Source organism: Procambarus clarkii, chromosome 43, assembly GCF_040958095.1.
Source record: "Procambarus clarkii isolate CNS0578487 chromosome 43, FALCON_Pclarkii_2.0, whole genome shotgun sequence".
In the NCBI taxonomy this organism is placed as follows: domain Eukaryota; kingdom Metazoa; phylum Arthropoda; class Malacostraca; order Decapoda; family Cambaridae; genus Procambarus; species Procambarus clarkii.
In genome coordinates this window covers 698,549-712,264 of record NC_091192.1, presented here as the reverse complement: position 1 = coordinate 712,264, position 13,716 = coordinate 698,549, and the positions used below count along the sequence as shown (strand labels likewise).

Below are 13,716 nucleotides of genomic sequence, written 5' to 3'. Positions count from 1 at the left end.
CTCTATCATATCTACATTCGAAATTGTGTATGGAGTCAGCCTCCCACATCACTGCCTGTGTGTGTGTGTGTGTGTGTGTGTGTGTGTGTGTGTACTCACCTATTTGTACTCACCTATTTGTGCTTGCAGGATCGAGCATTGACTCTTGGATCCCGCTTTTCCAGCTATCGGTTGTTTACAGCAATGACTCCTGTCCCATTTCTCTATCTTACCTAGTTTTAAAAGTATGAATAGTATTTGTTTCCACAACCTGTTCCCCAAGTGCATTCCATTTTTCCACTACTCTCACGCTAAAAGAAAACTTCCTAACATCTCTGTGACTCATCTGAGTTTCCACCCATGTCCCCTCGTTCTGTTATTATTACGTGTGAACATTTCATCTATTTCCACTTTGTCAATTCCCCTGAGTATTTTATGTCCCTATCATATCTCCTCTCTCTCTTCTTTTCTCTCGTGTCGTAAAGTTCAGTTCCTTCAGACACTCTTCATATCCCATCCCTCGTAACTCTAGGACAAGCCTCGTCGCAAACCTCTGAACCTTCTCCAGTTTCTTTATGTGTTTCTTCAGGTGGGGGCTCCATGATGGCGCGGCATACTCTAAGATGGGTCTCACGTAGGCAGTGTAAAGCGCCCTAAAAGCCTCCTCATTTAGGTTTCTGAATGAAGTTCTAATTTTCGCCAGTGTAGAGTACGCTGCTGTCGTTATCCTACTTATATGTGCCTCAGGAGTTAGATTAGGTGTCACATCCACTCCCAGGTCTCTTTCTCGAATCGTTACAGGTAGGCTGTTCCCCTTCATTGTGTACTGTCCCTTTGGTCTCCTGTCACCTGATCCCATTTCCATAACTTTACATTTACTGGTGTTAAACTCCAGTAGCCATTTCCCTGACCATCTCTGCAACCTGTTTAAGTCCTCTTGGAGGATCCTACAATCCTCGTCTGTCACAACTCTTCTCATTAATTTTGCGTCATCCGCAAACATTGACATGTATGATTCCACTCCTGTAAACATATCATTTACGTAAATTAGAAAGAGGATTGGTCCCAGCACCGATCCTTGAGGTACTCCACTTGATACTGTTCGCCAGTCCGACTTCTCGCCCCTTATCATTACCCTCTGGCTCCTTCCTGTTAGGTAGTTCTTCACCCATACTAGGGCCTTTCCGCTTACTCCTGCCTGCCTTTCAAGTTTGTATAGCAGTCTCATGTGCGGTACTGTATCAAAGGCCTTTTGGCAGTCAAGAAATATGCAGTCTGCCCAGCCTTCTCTATCCTGCCTTATCCTTGTTACTTTATCATAGAATTCTAAAAGGTTTGTTAGGCATGATTTCCTTGTCCAGAACCCATGTTGGTGCTTGTTTACAAACCCAATGCTCTCCAGGTGCTCAACAAGTCTTAGCCTAATTATTCTTTCAAGTATTTTGCAGGGGATGCTTGTCAATGATACGGGTCTGTAGTTAAGTGCCTCCTCCCTATCACCTTTTTTGAAAATCGGTACGACATTTGCCTCCTTCCAGCAACTGGGCAATTCTCCCGACATAAGTGACTCATTAAAGATCATTTCCAGAGGCACGCTGAGACCCTGCGCTGCCTCTTTAAGTATCCACGGTGATACTTTGTCTGGTCCAACAGCTTTATTTGCATCCAGTGTTGTCAACTGTTTCATTACATCCTCTGCTGTCACCTCTATATCAGATAGTCTTTCATCTTGGGTAATCTCTTCTAACAATGGGAGCTGCTCAGGCTCGGTTGTGAACACTCCATGGAATTTTGCATTCAGTACCTCGCAGATTTCCTGGTCGCTTTCTGTATATGCCCCTTCTGTTTTCCTCAGTCTTGTCACTTGGTCATTTACCGACATCTTCCTTCTTATATGGCTATGTAGTAATTTAGGTTGCTTTTTCGCTTTGACTGCAATATCATTCTCATAATTTCTTTCCGACACTCGTCTTATGTTAATGTAATCATTCCTAGCTCTGTTACATCTAATCCTGTTGTCCTCTGTCCTTTGTCTTCTGTACTTCCTCCACTCCCTCCTGCTTCTCACCTTTGCTTCCTGACACTGTCTATTAAACCATGGGTTATTATATTCCCTCCTGCTTTTTTCCTTTATTGTTGGAATAAATCTCTCTTCGGCCTCCTTGCATTTCAATATGACTTGGTTCATCATACCTTTCACTGTTTTTCCTTTAAGTTCTTCCTCCCACTGCACTTCTCCCAGGTAGTCCCTTATCCTTCTGTAGTCCCCTTTTCTGTAATCAAGTCTCCTTTCCCAGACCTCTTGTCCTTTGGTCACAATTTTAAGCTCCATCATGTAGTCAAAGACTAGGACATAATGGTCACTAGCTCCTAGTGGTATTTCATGTTCCAACTGCTCGATGTCTTCTACATTCTGAGTGATAATGAGATCTAATAGGCTGGGCGTATCCCCTCCTCTTTCCCTAGTATCTTCTTTCACATGCTGTGTTAGGAAATTCCTGTCAATAACGTCTACCAGCTTCGCTCCCCAGCTGTGTGTGTGTGTGTGTGTGTGTGTGTGTGTGTGTGTGTGTGTGTGTGTGTGTGTGTGTGTGTGTGTGTGTGTGTGTGTTACTGGCATGTCCACCAGTACAACTCTCTCACGGCTCCCCCACATGTTTCATAGCAAGACCTTTAGGTTTAATTATTTTTGTGCTAATCTCCAGTAACGCAAATGTCAGTCCCGTCGCTGGGAAGCTCCAAATGCCAACACCGGCTCCGTTCCCATGTAATTTTTACAAACATTCCCGCCTAGCTGGTTACTTCATTACCTATTTATTTAATAGGTAAGTGATGAGTCACCCTGCGTAGGTTGTCCCATTTCCGATAATTATAGGCCGCACCAAATGCTACAAGGATTGAAGTGTCTATCATTACTGTTCTCTTGATTAACATAAAAGGCGCAGGCCATTATACCATGAATCATTGTACTGCAACTGTTGTTATCTGCTACACTTATTGTACTACAACTGTTGTACTGTTGTTATCTGCTACACTTATTGTACTACAACTGTTGTACTGTTGTTATCTACTACAATCACATTAAACAACAGTTGTTGTATTTTATAACCCCTCTAATTGCAATCTTTAAGCTACAACTTTTGTACAATTTTTTTTTTAATTACAATCACAATATACAACAATTATAGTACTATTATAACGTACCATCACAATGTACTACAACCATAGTACTACTGTCATACCCACTAAATGGATAATATACTAGAATAGTTACACACAGAAATCATAATTGCGTGATGCATCAAATGAACAATCCACAAGGGATTTGAACAAATCCCTTGTGGATTTGATCATTTGATGCATCACGCAATTGGGATTTTTGTGTGTAATGAAGTAAGGCGAAGAGGAAGAACGGCCTATTGACATAGCTCGATTCCAGGGGGGAGTTGTGTAAAACCCTGGTTTGTGCCTCTGAGAGGCTGCAGGATCCAATAAGTTCAGTAGAACTTCGGTTTCAACTCCTTTTGACCATGTCGTAGCTCAGTCGAATAAGGCAGCGTCTGGGATGCTCTCGGACGGAGGTTCGAATCCTCGTCACCGCGCTTGTTGATTTGTTTACTAGAATAATTGTACTAGAATAACTAGTCACAATATACAACCGTTGTACTACTGTTATAACAATTACTATCACAAATATACTACAACCGTTGCACTATAATAATTACAATCACAATATATACAACAACCGTTATACAATAATAACTATAATGTGCTACAAGTGTTGTACTATTATAGCCAGTAGAGTCACGATATACAGTCATTGTACTATTATAACACAGTCACAATACACCACAACCGTTGTACCATTATAATGTCAAGCCACAGTATGCAACAAGGGATGTAATGTCTACTACAATTACCACGGGATGGGATGGCTGGTGATGGCACTATGTTGGACCCTAACATTTCATCATCTTAGTCATTATGTAATGCTGAGGTAACTCATCTGTAATATCGACTGCACTACTTACATAAACCGTCTCTCTGTAATGCTGAGGTAAACTATATAATGCTGAGGTGAACTATATAATGCTGAGGTGAACTATATAATGCTGAGGTGAACTATATAATGCTGAGGTAAACTATAATGCTGAGGTGAACTATATAATGCTGAGGTAAACTATAATGCTGAGGTGAACTATATAATGCTGAGGTAAACTATATAATGCTGAGGTAAACTATAATGCTGAGGTGAACTATATAATGCTGAGGTAAACTATAATGCTGAGGTGAACTATATAATGCTGAGGTAAACTATAATGCTGAGGTGAACTATATAATGCTGAGGTAAACTATATAATGCTGAGGTAAACTATAATGCTGAGGTGAACTATATAATGCTGAGGTAAACTGAATATGTAGTACCGAGGTAAACTCTCCTAGTGATGATGGTGAGGAAAATCATCTTTCAGTAATGCTGACGTAAACCATCCAAGTTCTTGCCGTTATAAGTGTTAGTGAAGCTGGGACAACATGTTTACACTCCCGCCATGCACTCTGGCGCCGTCATCTGGGCCTCTCCTGCCTCACTTTCCCGCCGGTTCCTGTTCCGACTTCAGTAGAAGCCTCAGGAAATCCTTGTTCAGTACTAGTCCAGGTTGCAATCTTTATACCATGTAGTGGTCTACTTGCTAGCGCGTGGGAACACCTACCGAATAGGTTCGAACCCTCATCACTGCTCCTACTGATTTTATCACTGATGCAGTCACGTTTGTGTGATTACTGAGTGTGTATACATATTATTGTTACCAGGAAGGTTCATAGCTGCTATCATAGTCAACTGATATTTATTTTATGATAAGCATTGTGTTGCCTTTCTCTGTGATAATTCCTGATTCAAAAATTATATAAAACAGAAAAGGAAATGAATTGGAAAGATGTAAATGGTGATTGTGTTTTTCAGACACCTTACAGGATGTGTATCGCAGGTGTATCGCCTCCTTAGGCTACCCAACTCCTGCTAAGCTTTGTGACTCAGTTTTAAGATGCAAAGCTGTGTCTTCTTACGAAGAGGCAAGAGTTACCACATCATCTCCTGAAAACAGTCTACGAACATTGAATTTCCTGATGGTAGGAAGGTAGATTGGGCAGGAGTTTGGCGGAGGTGTAGGGATGATGGAGGCGAAGTGGGCTGCCGTCCCTGAGCCGTGTGTGGTGACGGGTGGCAGCCGTGACGAGGGCTGCACCTCCCCCATCACTGGTAACGTTGACCCGCCTCTCACATTCTCCTGCGTGTTTACTGTCGCTGCCTCGCATGCAGATGAGCTGGCACTTGCTCGCGCCCAAGGTCACCTCCCGTCTACACCTCCCTCCCTCCGTCCACACCACATGCAGGCGTCCAAGGTCACCTCCCGTCTACACCTCCCTCTACACCTCCCTCCGTCCACACCACATGCAGGCGTCCAAGGTCACCTCCCGTCTACACCACCCTCCCTCCGTCCACACCACATGCAGGCGTCCAAGGTCACCTCCCGTCTCCACCTCCCTCCCTCCGTCCACACCACATGCAGGCGCCCAAGGTCACCTCCCGTCTACACCACCCTCCCTCCGTCCACACCACATGCAGGCGTCCAAGGTCACCTCCCGTCTACACCACCCTCCCTCCGTCCACACCACATGCAGGCGTCCAAGGTCACCTCCCGTCTACACCTCCCTCTACACCTCCCTCCGTCCACACCACATGCAGGCGTCCAAGGTCACCTCCCGTCTACACCTCCCTCCGTCCACACCACATGCAGGCGCCCAAGGTCACCTCCCGTCTACACCACCCTCCCTCCGTCCACACCACATGCAGGCGCCCAAGGTCACCTCCCGTCTACACCACCCTCCCTCCGTCCACACCACATGCAGGCGTCCAAGGTCACCTCCCGTCTACACCTCCCTCTACACCTCCCTCCGTCCACACCACATGCAGGCGCCCAAGGTCACCTCCCGTCTACACCACCCTCCCTCCGTCCACACCACATGCAGGCGTCCAAGGTCACCTCCCGTCTACACCTCCCTCTACACCTCCCTCCGTCCACACCACATGCAGGCGCCCAAGGTCACCTCCCGTCTACACCACCCTCTACACCTCCCGTCTACACCACCCTCTACACCTCCCGTCTCCACCAGCCTCTACACCTCCCGTCACCACCAGCCTCTACACCTCCCGTCTCCACCAACCGTCTCCACCAACCTCTACACCTCCCGTCTCCACCAGCCTCTACACCTCCCGTCTCCACCAACCTCTACACCTCCCGTCTCCACCAGCCTCTACACCTCCCGTCTCCACCAACCTCTACACCTCCCGTCTCCACCAACCTCTACACCTCCCGTCTCCACCAACCTCTACACCTCCCGTCTCCACCAGCCTCTACACCTCCCGTCTCCACCAGCCTCTACACCTCCCGTCTCCACCAGCCTCTACACCTCCCGTCTCCACCAGCCTCTACACCTCCCGTCTCCACCAGCCTCTACACCTCCCGTCTCCACCAGCCTCTACACCTCCCGTCTCCACCAACCTCTACACCTCCCGTCTCCACCAACCTCTACACCTCCCGTCTCCACCAACCGTCTCCACCAACCTCTACACCTCCCGTCTCCACCAACCTCTACACCTCCCGTCTCCACCAACCGTCTCCACCAACCTCTACACCTCCCGTCTCCACCAACCTCTACACCTCCCGTCTCCACCAACCGTCTCCACCAACCTCTACACCTCCCGTCTCCACCAACCTCTACACCTCCCGTCTCCACCAACCTCTACACCTCTCGTCTCCACCAGCCTCTACACCTCCCGTCTCCACCAGCCTCTACACCACCCGTCTCCACCAACCTCTACACCTCCCGTCTCCACCAACCTCTACACCTCCCGTCTCCACCAACCGTCTCCACCAACCTCTACACCTCCCGTCTCCACCAACCTCTACACCTCCCGTCTCCACCAACCGTCTCCACCAACCTCTACACCTCCCGTCTCCACCAACCTCTACACCTCCCGTCTCCACCAACCTCTACACCTCTCGTCTCCACCAACCGTCTCCACCAACCTCTACACCTCCCGTCTCCACCAACCGTCTCCACCAACCTCTACACCTCCCGTCTCCACCAACCTCTACACCTCCCGTCTCCACCAACCGTCTCCACCAACCTCTACACCTCCCGTCTCCACCAACCTCTACACCTCCCGTCTCCACCAACCTCTACACCTCTCGTCTCCACCAGCCTCTACACCTCCCGTCTCCACCAGCCTCTACACCACCCGTCTCCACCAACCTCTACACCTCCCGTCTCCACCAACCTCTACACCTCCCGTCTCCACCAACCGTCTCCACCAACCTCTACACCTCCCGTCTCCACCAACCTCTACACCTCCCGTCTCCACCAACCGTCTCCACCAACCTCTACACCTCCCGTCTCCACCAACCTCTACACCTCCCGTCTCCACCAACCTCTACACCTCCCGTCTCCACCAACCTCTACACCTCTCGTCTCCACCAGCCTCTACACCTCCCGTCTCCACCAGCCTCTACACCTCCCGTCTCCACCAACCTCTACACCTCCCGTCTCCACCAACCTCTACACCTCCCGTCTCCACCAACCGTCTCCACCAACCTCTACACCTCCCGTCTCCACCAACCTCTACACCTCCCGTCTCCACCAACCGTCTCCACCAACCTCTACACCTCCCGTCTCCACCAACCTCTACACCTCCCGTCTCCACCAACCGTCTCCACCAACCTCTACACCTCCCGTCTCCACCAACCTCTACACCTCCCGTCTCCACCAAGCTACCCAAGACAGGTTAGGACTATGAGCGTGCACCTGGGGTTGAGCTGTGAAAGATGATGTGCAAATCCTGTTGACTTTTGCTGAGTTAAATGGATCTGAGACAGCCTAGTTAGCTTCTTTTTGACACACTGTACTCCACTTCATATAGTCTAGGGTAGCTGCACAAATGCAGATGTACTTAATATGTTAATAAAAAAAAAATGAGACAGACATTGCAGCCAAATTAGCGTGTAACAAAGATGAAGTTGAATTAGATCTAGGTATCCCCATCTCTGCTGTCAAAACTGTATTGGTCCAAGCACTCAGGTCTGATAGAAAAGAAATTACTGACTCCCAACGACCTGAAAGTACTAGTATAAAAAGCTATGATTTGTTCAGATCTGAAACCTATATCTATGGGCAGCACAAAACGTCGACCAGACTGTGCGACACAGTGGTTGCCAGGATCAGGTTGGGTTACCGTGGGGGCCTCGTAGCCTGGTGGATTGCGCGCAGGGCTCTTAATTCTGTGGCGCGGGTTCGATTCCCGCACGAGGCAGAAACAAATGGGCAAAGTTTCTTTCACCATGAATGCCCCTGTTACCTAGCAGTAAATAGGTACCTGGGAGTTAGTCAGCTGTCACGGGCTGCTTCCTGGGGGTGAAGGCCTGGTCGAGGACCGGGCCGCGGGGACACTAAAGCCCCGAAATCATCTCAAGATAACCGTTACCTGTGGCAGGTGGCTGCAGGTGACGGATCTCCCAATCCTGAGCACTCCAGGTGCAAACTCTGTGAGCAGGAACTGCGGCATGATCTCCCACACTACATCACTGAATGCCCAGTTATTAGACCTTTCAGACCAGTTGGCATGAGGTACCTGGATCTTTGCAATTATTTTATTCACTCTCGTATTCTTGAAGATATCCTCACAGTGTACCCAAAATTTGCCAGTGCAGGCTACTAAACATATATGGCCCTGTATGACTAACCATCCTGCGAGATGGGGACTTGTATTACCACTGCTGCCTTATTCACTCTTGTGTTGATGATATCCTCAAAATGCTTCCGGAGTCTGCCAGTGCAGACTGCCTATCACATGCCTCTGTATGACTAACCATCCTGTGTGATGGGGATTTTATAGCATCACGTAGCTAGCTTTTTTGACACACTGTACTCCACTTCATATAGTCTAGGGCAGCTGCACTAATGCAGATGTACCTCATGTATTAATAAAAAAAAATGTAGCGGACATTTTTGGGCACCATAGACTTAAACGAGTCCGTAGATTTTCTTGAGAGCATCATAGTAGTTCTTTGACTCATGTCTTTAGTGAGATGCATAATTTGAAGTATGATGAATGGTACCGATATAAGAATTTACTACAATGATGTATAACAAATATGGACGTGTAGGAGAATGCAAAGACACTGTGTGAGTATATGCAGACATGTTTTTAAAACTGATTTTCAGTAATTGATTAAAGAATACTTGTACATAAACAGAATTACAAAACTTGGTGTAGGGAAAGAATTACGCTGGTGATGGAAATATTATCTTACTATGGAAAACTAATGTATCTTGATTTGTAAACTTTGGTAAACTAAAATACTATGGATAGAATTTGTAAAATCATTTGTGTCGGAAAAATGTATGTACCTGCCTTTATCTAGCCTCACGTCCTCGTTCTCTCTCCGCTACATGCGGTAACATTATGATGAGCCTCAACCAGCTGGTGAGAGGCTTGCTCTCCACCATCCTGCTGACAGGCATTGTTGTGGAGTACTGATAACGACCCGTCTCCCTCTCCCTCCCTCCCTCTGGCCTTCTTACTCTAACGAGGGAACGCTCAGACCATCAGTCATGCACTTACCATACAGGCTGGCTGACAGCCTACGAATGAAAACAAAAGTGAAAGAGGTGATGAAACTGTGAAAGGGAGAGGATGGGTACACAGGGAATAATGATAGAGGTGTGGGAAGAACTCAACGAAAGATTCATGGAAGTCTTCACAATGGAGTAAGGAGAACTCCGTGAACTAAAAGGTGGCAATAAACCAGGCAACCTTGGAAGATATTGAAATTACCAGAGATGAAACTAGGAGCTGTCTGCTAGAACTGGACGTGACTAAGGCTGTTAGCCCTGACAGAATCTTACCAAGGATGCTAAAAGCACTTCGGCAGAAGCACTTTGTATGCCACTCTGTGGTGTATAACAAGTCACAGGAGATCTACCAGAAAGTTGAAAGACAGCTAATGTAGACCCAATATCCAAAAATGGACAGGATCCCAATATATTGCGATGGACAGGAGGCACTAAACTTCAGGCAGGTGTCTCTTGCTTGTATACCATGCAAGGTGATGGAGAATGATAGTGAAAAAAAAGGTTGTAGCACATCTGGAGAGAAGGGACTTTGTAAACACACTAGCATGGATTCAGGGATGGCAAATCGTGCCTCACAGGTTTCATAGAATTCTGTGATCGATCAACAAGCATTAAGCAAGAAAGAGAAGAATGGGCAGAATGCATTTTCTTGGATTGTCAGAAAGCTTTTGACACAAAAGAGGTAAGGTGCTCAAGTGGATAAGGGAGTACCTAACAACAGGAATAAGAGTTACTGTGAGGGGTGAGACCTCGGAATGGTGTGATGTCACCAGCGGAGTCCCACAGGGTTCTGTACTCGGTCCTATCCTGATACTTATATATGTAAATGATTTTCCAGAAGGTTCCTCATTCCTCTCAATGTTTGCTGATGATGCTAAAATTATGAGAAGTATTAAGACAGGAGGACAGCAAGAGACTGCAAGATGACCTGGACAGACTGAAGGAATGGTCCAACAAATGGCTACTAGAGTTTAACTATAGCAGCCATTTGTTGGACATAACACAAGATACCAGTAGAGAGAATTCCTTTAGGAATTAGGAAGAGAAAAAGATCTGGGGGTTGATATCCCGTCTGACCTGTCCCCCTGAAGTCCACATCAAAAAGATATCATCAGCAGAATATGAAAGAGTGCACTGCCTTTAGAAACTTGTGTAAGAAATCATTCAGAATTTTGTATACCTCACATCACACCAATCCTGGAGTATATGGCTCCAGTGTGGAGTCCACATCTAGTCAAACAGAAAACGAAATTAGAAAAAGTTCAGAGGTCCCCGAGCTGAGGGGTATGAGCTTCGAGGAAAGACAACTGGAATTAAACCTTACGACACTGGAAGACAGAAGAGTAAGGGGAGATATGATTACCACCTATTCAATTATCAAAGGAATTGATTGGGTAGATAATGACAAACTATTTAGCACGGGTGGAACGCGAACAAGGGGACATAGGTGGAAACTTAGTACCCAAATGAGTCATAGAGACATTAGACATAATTTTGTCTTTGACAGAGTACTTAATAAATGGAATGCACTAGGAAGTGATATGGTGGAGGCTGACTCCATACACAGTTTCAAATGTAGATATGATAGATCCCGATAGGCTCAAGAACCTGTACACCAATTAATTGACAGTTGAGAGGCGGGACAGAGCCAAAGCTCAACATGTCCAGCAAGCACAACTAGGCGAGTACATGTACTTAACGTTCGAGCTGACAGACTACAAAGTTACATTCCTGTGTACGCTCCATAAAAAGTTAAGGTGCTACGTAGAATATGAATGTAAGCTGCTTGGCATTTTACCCAGAGGAAGGTATTTAACAGAGAGCTTGGCGGAGATGTTTATAATGCGGGTCACCCCGCCCGCACCCGACACCACCCTTCCCTCTCCCACAAAACTGGTGTGAGCTCCTAAGTCGGTAATGAATGTTAGATTAAGTCGGGTTCTGTTAGAAGGATACAACTAGGTGAAGGCGGGTTGCTATGTGAGAGGCGCCACCAGCCGGCCATGAGGCTGGACGGTCCCGCCCTCTTACAAATTACGGCTGAATTGGCCGTTTGCTCGTATGGCCGTAACTGGACGTAATTTGAAAATGGAAAAAAAATTGAAAATAAATTTAGGATTTTGTTTTTCCAAAACAGTAAGTTAAGGGTCCTCTGATAGGGTAGGTGGGCAGGAAATTTTCCTTAAGTTTCAAAACGTCATGAATTTTTTTTAATTGAAAGTTTCCTCTCGCGGGTGATAGCAGGTACGAGGGATGAGTGTGTACGCCTTTATTGTCCTCGGCGTAATGTGTGGCTTATTCTCGGCTAAAAGCACTTTGAGCAAAGACTCGCCGAGTCTACGCAAGGGTATATGGGAATACTTTTTTTTAAACCGATTCAGTAACAAATGATTAATTTTAATTTCTTTTAAATCCTCAAAATTTGTAAACTAAAATCTATATACTTGCATTGGTAAACCTGCTATGGAAAACTATCTTTCGTAAACTCTTGATATATACACGTGCTTTGGAAAACTCACTCAATTTTTCACTCACATTGGAAAACATTTTATGGAAAACTAAAGACTAGATTTATATTGGAAAACAGAATCTGAAATACTCTTACACCCCCCCCCTCCCCTCCCATATCAACCACTTGGGCTGGACGGTAGAGCGACGGCCTGGCTTCATGCAGGTCATGCTCAAGTATTACCTCTTACCTTCAGGTCTTCCTTCACCAGCACAGCCACTCTTCCCCCCTTCCTAGTTTTCCTGTCACGTCTCCAAACTGAGCAGCCCCTTGGGAATACCACCTCATTTAAAATATTTTCTTCGCGTTTTGTCTCTGTTAATGCCACAATATCTGGGACTTTGAGCTGAATTATATCCTTCAACTCCAATATTTTTTCTCTCACTCCATCGAGGAGCCGGTCGGCCGAGCGGACAGCACGCTGGACTTGTGATCCTGTGGTCCTGGGTTCGATCCCAGGCGCCGGCGAGAAACAATGGGCAGAGTTTCTTTCACCCTATGCCCCTGTTACCTAGCAGTAAAATTGGTACCTGGGTGTTAGTCAGCTGTCACGGGCTGCTTCCTGGGGGTGGAGGCCTGGTCGAGGACCGGGCCGCGGGGACACTAAAGTCCCCGAAATCATCTCAAGATAACCTCAAGAAGAAGATAACCATCTATGTTGATATAAACTATTTTCAGGAACATGTTCATCTTCCCTTTGTTCTTTACACCCCTTCCTCTAATAATTTTGATTCTTTGTGTTATGTACCATTTCACAAGTTTTCCAGCTCCTGACACTTTGTAGAAAAAAGGATTCCTTTCTTCTTCATTTCTATCCCTATTTAGACGTTTCGCTTCAATGAAGTTCATTTTCAGCTTTTCTCTGTCCTCCTTTGAGAGAGAGGTCTTGTCTTATTGACCAAAGTTTGCCATCCTCGTCACATTGGAATTATCTGGTATTGCGAAGCACTTGTCATATACTTCACTCCTCTAAACGGCACCCTTAAGCGGCGGTTCTTGTCTTTCACATATTATCCAATCCTCCTAAAATCACTGACGTACGTGTACTCACCTATTTGTGCTTGCGGGGGTTGAGCTCTGACTCTTTGGTCCCGCCTCTCAACTGTCAATCAACTGATGTACAGGTTCCTGAGCCTACTGGGCTCTATCATATCTACATTTGAAACTGTGTATGGAGTCAGCCTCCACCACATCACTGCCGAATGCATTCCATTTGTCAACCACTCTGACACTTAAAAAATTCTTTCTAATATCTCTGTGGCTCATTTGGGTACTTAATTTCCACCTATGTCCCCTAGTGCGTGTGCCCCTTGTGTTAAATAGCCTGTCTTTATCTACCCTGTGAATTCCTCTGAGAATCTTGTACGTGGTGATCATGTCCCCCCTAACTCTTCTGTCTTCCAGCGACGTCAGGTTTAATTCCCGTAGTCTCTGCTCGTAGGTCATATTCTCAGCTCGGGTACTAGTCTGGTGGCAAACCTTTGAACCTTTTCCTGTTTAGTCTTATGCTTGACTAGATATGGACTCCATGCTGC

At 46.3% G+C, this 13,716-nt stretch overlaps 1 protein-coding gene across 1 annotated transcript; it reads left to right on the top strand.

Annotated features, from left to right (window-relative positions):
• The first annotated feature begins 5,827 nt into the window (after nt 1-5,827).
• On the top strand, nt 5,828-7,837 carry LOC123755981 (uncharacterized). The gene has a single exon (XM_069300324.1). The coding sequence runs from the start codon at nt 5,828-5,830 to the stop codon at nt 7,835-7,837; it is 2,010 nt and encodes a 669-aa protein (XP_069156425.1).
• Nucleotides 7,838-13,716: the final 5,879 nt, after the last annotated feature.

Coding starts and splice junctions, on each gene's coding strand:
- LOC123755981 (XM_069300324.1), top strand. CDS start 5,828: ATGCAGGCGCCCAAGGTCACCTCCCGTCTACACCACCCTCCCTCCGTC.